Source organism: Corylus avellana, chromosome ca2 (genome assembly GCF_901000735.1).
Source record: "Corylus avellana chromosome ca2, CavTom2PMs-1.0".
In the NCBI taxonomy this organism is placed as follows: domain Eukaryota; kingdom Viridiplantae; phylum Streptophyta; class Magnoliopsida; order Fagales; family Betulaceae; genus Corylus; species Corylus avellana.
The window spans coordinates 7,670,743-7,676,991 of record NC_081542.1 but is presented as its reverse complement, the minus strand read 5'-3'; the positions used below and the strand labels follow the sequence as shown (position 1 = coordinate 7,676,991).

General features: G+C 35.4%; 1 protein-coding gene across 2 annotated transcripts; it reads right to left on the bottom strand.

The window, feature by feature from the left end:
* Positions 1-565: 565 nt before the first annotated feature.
* Positions 566-3,993, bottom strand: LOC132171363 (GDP-mannose 3,5-epimerase 1). Of its 2 annotated transcripts, none has more exons than XM_059582660.1 (7): positions 3,823-3,993; positions 2,554-2,964; positions 2,272-2,365; positions 2,044-2,173; positions 1,816-1,948; positions 1,143-1,350; positions 566-1,065 (listed from the first exon to the last, which is right to left on the bottom strand). In XM_059582660.1, exons 2-7 carry the CDS (start codon positions 2,961-2,963, stop codon positions 910-912), a joined length of 1,131 nt encoding a protein of 376 aa, XP_059438643.1. In that variant the 5' UTR covers position 2,964; positions 3,823-3,993; the 3' UTR covers positions 566-909. The 2 variants fall into 2 exon arrangements, with proteins under 2 accessions (XP_059438643.1, XP_059438642.1); XM_059582659.1 differs by having other exon boundaries at positions 2,554-2,973; positions 3,823-3,992.
* Positions 3,994-6,249: the final 2,256 nt, after the last annotated feature.

Below are 6,249 nucleotides of genomic sequence, written 5' to 3'. Positions count from 1 at the left end.
ATTAATGGTCCAAAATGTGCCACGTGGTTAAAACCACTTTCCTCCCAAACCCACTGTTTTTAGACACCAAAAACACTTTCCCTCCCAAAACCCACTTGTTTTTAGATACCAAAAGACTTTCCCTCCCAAATTAAATCTTCTCCCTCACGTCTGAAAAAAAAATATATCTCAGCTGCAATTTTCTTTCAGACGTGAAGAAGAAGTGGGTTTTTTGGAGGGATGTCTAGATGTGAGGAAGAAGAAAGCAGAGGAAGAGGAAGAAGAGGCAGAGGAAGAAGAAGGGTAAAGCTGAAATTTTGTTTTTTCAGACGTGATGAAGAAGTGGGTTTTGGTGGGTTTGGGAGGAAAGTGGTTTTAACCACGTGGCACATTTTGGACCATTAATATTCTAATTCTAGAATCTGGAATTCCAGGGGATCCAGATCCCCCAAAACAGGTTACCCACAATTTCTTTGCAATATTTCGCAATCAACGCTTAAATGCCTTGAAGTGACAAAAGCTTTATTGTTGATAGCAAGTGACTTAATACCTTGGGATACAAGCAAACAAGTCCTTTGAAAGCAGAGAAGCACAATACGTCAATACTTATGAAATATCACAAGATTTGAAGCACAAATTTATCTCATAGACTGAAAAAAGATATGGATCATCCATCCCCCAACTTCAGAAGGGGCAAAGAGACATAACTTATCATAAAGGCCAACATATTCTAAGGGAGAGAAGGTTGCCTGAAAAGCTAGAGCACAGTTATTGGGAGCATAAAAGCTTCCCTTGAAACAAATCAATATACTGCAACCAGCATATATCGATATAATAGACAATAAGCACCAGAGCACTAAAACATAAATAAACCTTAATAAAACTTGGCTTTCTTAAGTGCAACTTATTGAGCTATCAGCCTCAACCACCTCATTCTTTCCCATCTGCGGCACGAAGTGAGCCTAGCTGAACTGGAGCTTGGGTTCCAACCACCTTGGATGACCCATAAACTGCCAAGTCGACACCTTGAGCCTTCTCTTTCTCAATCTGTTCCTTGATCCAAAAGTATGTAAATCTCAGCCCATCCTGCAACATAGTAAGTTCAACCTTAGGCGTTATTAAGAAACTTTACAAACAGGAAAGTAGCTGTCGGTCATAAATACCTTCAACTTCATTGTAGGAGCCCAACCAAGTTTCTCTTTGATCAGTGTGTTGTCTGAGTTACGACCACGGACTCCCTCTGGCCCGGGAATGTGATGGATGGGGAGCTTTTTGTTCTCAAAGCTAAGAACAATCTCAGCCATCTCATTCATGCTAACCATCTCATCACTTCCAATGTTCACTGGCTCACGGAAGTCCGACTTTGTCAATCTAAACACAAAAGTTGATTCCAGGATGTTTAACTCGTGAGAAATGAGAAGATATATCTTCAGTATCCAGTCAAACATGCCGATTTGTATGTTACAAAATTACACTTTCATGATTTTTCATGTGAAACAGTATACAATTAAAAATTATTACCCAGTCTACACAATGTTACTATCCAAGATAGATAGATTTATACCTTCAGTTTCCAAGATGTTAAAAAATAATCAGAATGGTAATTGACGAGGTATATGTTAATTTCTTCAAATCTCCTGTCCTTATTACAAGTGACATTACTTGTTCAAGAAGAATTTTTTGATAATGTAAAAGAAATCGCATAGGAGCCCTTAAAGATTCAACTTCATGCTGAATTTTAATAGCAATTCAGACAAAGATTTGATAGGAAATGGAATAATAGCCTATTTGATGTGAGCTTCAGCTATACAAGTTAGAAGAACACCAAGCACTTACCTAAGTACACCTTCTACACATTCATCAATGAAGGTGAAGGATCTGGTCTGAAGTCCATCCCCCCACATCTCAAACTTATCAACGGAAGTTTGAGCCTTTCTACAGAAAGCAGCTGGAGCCTTCTCCCTGCCACCTGTACAACAGATATAACCAAGCAACCAAATTAGTAAAAATTCAACAAGAAACAAATCATGCATGTGTAAGTTACCACTAAAATCAAGAGCTTACCTTTCCATGTTCCAAAAGGACCATAAATGTTATGGAACCTTCCAACACGACACTCAATACCAAAATCTTTGTTGTAGTGCTTGCACAACTCCTCTGTTGCCAGCTTCTCTAAGCCATAAGCATCTTGAGGCTAAACCCATGCGTAAAGCAAAATCATTAACAACATCCACAATTTACAAAGGAAAAACTAGTAGATTAAAACATTCTTGACCACAAAGAGTATCGAACCTCAGCAGGCCAGGCATCAGCCTCCTTCAAGCTCACATTGGTTTCCAGCTGCTTAAATTCAGGGTAGATACAAGCACTAGAGGCATAGAAAAACCTACACAAATCCGATTATCAGAATTTAGAGGCATATCTTCGTTTCCTATGCACTAAATGGAGAATTTTTTATACAATCATTTTGATTATGGTAAAACAGGAAAAAAGAAAATACATATTTGCTCCAAATAAATCGATGGAAATTTCAGTAGACCAAGACCAAGGTATACAATATCCAAGACTACTGACCTCTTAACCCCATTGATTCGGCCAGCCTCGAGCATGTTGAAACTGATCATTGTGTTGTTATACATGATAACCGAGTGGTTGGACTGAATGAAGCCCATCCCGCCCATATCAGCAGCAAGATTAAACACATGGTCAACTCCATTAGTGACCTTCAAGCAATTCTCCATGACCCTCAGGTCCACAAGGTGAAATTCATGACAGAACATATCTTCAGTCATGTGCTCATTCTTCTTCCAATCAGAAGCAATAATGTAGTGGCCCTCGCTCTTCAAGCGCCGGGCAATGTGGGAAGCAATAAAACCACCTGCCCCAGTAATAGAGATCCGGAGCTTCTCTGATGGCCAGTATGGTTCCCTCTCCAAGTTCTCATAGGTGTATGCACCATACTTGGTTTCGCCGGCACTCCCCATTCTGCAGTGACTGGATTTTTCAGAAAAGAGTAAAGAGTTCATAAGCTTTAACGGCACAAATTAGTAACTGTGCTGAATTAGTACAAAATAACTCGACTTTTTCACCGTGAAATCCAAATCTGGAGACATTAACGACAATAATGACTAAAGGACCAGAGAAACCACTAGCTAGCTCCACGCAACGGCCATCCCTCAGAGAAACAAACAAGATACAAAAAAGAGCAAAACAAGAACGCTAACGCAAACCCAATAACCAAATTCAATTAGAGCAGTCCTACCCATCCAATTATCACTAACATCCCACTGAAAACACTGTAAATTTAGCGAATCACAGTTTAACCAACAACAATGTAACCTGGCAAAAAGACCAGTATGCTAACCCAATTCAAAAAAAAAAAATTATCTTCTAAATTTGTAAAACCAAATTAAGACAAAAAAAATCATATAGCACAGCAAATCAACGATTCAGAAATGTGTACATCAAAACAAACATATTTCGTCGAAAAAAAAAATTGTAGAACCAAATTAGGAAAATGGAATTTAGCAGAAAAACCCACACTAACACTTCCATCTTTTTATTTTGATAACCAATAGCACATAGGAGAATACACTTACGAAGAAAAGAAACAAATAAATATTCATTGAAGAAAAAAATAACACGGCAAAGAAGCAGGGAATCTACAAATGTGATCCACAGAGCCAACTATGAAGAATTTAAAGCAAACCCACAAAATTTTAAACCCTAAACCAGAAAGAGAATAGTAGGAACTAAACCAAAAACACATAATAATCACAAGAAGAGGGCAGTGAGAACAGAGAGATTCAGAAAAAACCCACAAAACCCAGTTGAGTTTCTAACCTGGAAAGCCTGGAACTTGAGCCTTTGAATCTGTGTAAGCAGAGAAGAAGAAGATAGAGCTGAAGGGCAAATGGCTCAGAGAGAATGCGAAGGTGTATGATGTGTATGGTCTTGGAGCCTGCAATGGTTCTGCTATATATAGATCAGCAAACTGGGCCACCCGTTTCCCTTACCGCTACCAAAATATTTCTTCATAATTGAGAGAGAGAGAGAGAGAGAGAGAGAAAGAGAGATTTGGCGTTCTTTTACTGAATAATCCCACATGTTTTTTTTTTTTTTAATCTAATTATTGAACAATGTTAAAATGATAATTAATTCACTGATTGATTAGTTGAAAGCATCCAATCAGTGATAATTTTGTTGAATAAATGTTGGATGAATTTTATTATTATTATTTTTTTACATGTCCGCTGTGTCCGTACAAGCGGGGTAGAGGAGAATCCAAACTAGTGACGTCCACTTTATTAAGCACGGTCACAATTTATTGAACTACCTCTTAAAGATAAAATAGAAAAATATGAAATTATAGTATTAGCCTATTCTAATATATCATACGGATCAGAATATTCGAATTTCAATAAACACTATATATTCATTTGCCAATTGAGATAGCTCTAAAAATAGTGTCATGTTTGTGAAGTAATTTGATAATTGTATTTTGTGTTTTGATTTAAAAAAGTTTTTTTATGTCATAGAATGTTGAAGGTGTTTTATTTTCTTGGTCCGCATTTGAAAAGTGTTTTTTACTTTAGTTTGCTGTAGAAAATTGGATTATGTCTAGCATTTCTCAAGAGATTTGGTTTCCAACTAATGTGTTACGATACTATCTTTATTTACTACTAAAATAATAGATTAAATGAGATTGTGACAGCAACCCAACATTTCTCATAAAATTGTATGATACCTTTTTTTAAATGTGTTTCGGGCAAACACAAGCATATTTTTCAAGTGCGAGGTTGAGTTCTTACTTTTAATTAGATTTATTGATTTAGAATTTAGAGAGGGAGAAAGGCGTTGGGCGGCCACCCTCAATGGGAATAAGGATGGTCACGAGGTCATATTGACTAACAATAATAATATAATTGCCTATAATACGAGGAGCTATAAGAAAGAGAGGCGAAGAAGAGAAGCTGTAGAGGAAAATGGTTTGTGGGAATAAGAATGCTTTTAAGGGTGAGATTGAGATTGAATGCAATTGTCTTTACCCATATTGTTTGTAATTTGATAAGGTAATTATGAGAGCTTGTTTGTGATTACGTTTGAGAAATAGAGCTTTTAAGTTAAAAAGAATTTTTAGACAAAAACTTCATTTTTAAGATTTTACCAAAAATATTTTTTAAAAATTTTTAGGCTTTTTGGACACTCAAAAACGCTTTTAATTTTTTTACCAAACAAGTATTTTTTTTATTAAAAACAGTATTTTTGAGTGTTAAAAACACTTTTAAGCTCCTCAAACGTAATTCTAAACAGACCATAATAAGGCTCTTGTGGGAGCCCACTTGGGTTATCCAAAACATGTGCGAATAGGTAGGTCCCATATAAGAGACATTTCACAATTACCTGTAGCGAGTGTGAGAGAGCGGCTAAAAAGTATAAATTATTTTACGCTTCATGAAAGTTATTTTTCTTTCTCACATGAAAACATTTTCAGGTTGATCAATATTTTACGGGTTGCCATACACTTAAGATAAGAAAAATATTTTACACCAAAACAAACTAAGCGTAAAAGAAATTATATATATATATATATAAATATATTGCATTACTATTTTATAATATCCTCTAGGAAAGAAGGTGGCCTAATATTATATTTTATTAGCCCAAATGCCAACGTAAAACATGTTCGGCTGGCCCACTGATGTCTGATTAATTAGGTGGCCTCGTGTCGAACTGATTTTTTTTTTTTTTATGTTTTCAATTAATTATCTTTTTAAACAAGTATATAGAAGATCAGAACTTCAATTTTCAAATAATTATTGACTGAAAAAAAAAAAAGGAAAAAAACAAAGAAGGCGTTGAGTTTTTAAATACACCTCAATCAATCTGTACAGGACTACAACTAATGTGGAATATTGCCTTCAAGAGTAGTTTTTTTTTTTTTTTTTTTTTTGTTAGCAATGCCTTCAATGTTTCCTCTCCTAAAATTGCTGGTAAAAGAAGAGTTAAAAAAATAGGAAAAATTATACTTTACGCTTTAAAGTTTGGAGCGTTTTCCAATTCGACCTTTAAAGTTTCAATTTTGACAATGCACCTCCCAAACTTTCAAATTTTTGCAATATGACCAATATTATCCTAAAATTTTCATATTGCCTTTAATTTTTATTTTTTTATTAAAAAAAAAAAAAACAAATTTGGGGTGGCTACGGCTAAATTTTTATTTTTATTTTTTAGAGCATTTCCAGCCGTAAGAGGTATTCTACCTAGTCA

Coding starts and splice junctions, on each gene's coding strand:
- LOC132171363 (XM_059582660.1), bottom strand. CDS start 2,963: ATGGGGAGTGCCGGCGAAACCAAGTATGGTGCATACACCTATGAGAAC. Junction 1,949..2,043: donor TCCTTTTGGAACATGGAAAG/GTAAGCTCTTGA, acceptor TCTGTTGTACAG/GTGGCAGGGAGAAGGCTCCA. Junction 1,066..1,142: donor CTCCTACAATGAAGTTGAAG/GTATTTATGACC, acceptor ACTATGTTGCAG/GATGGGCTGAGATTTACATA.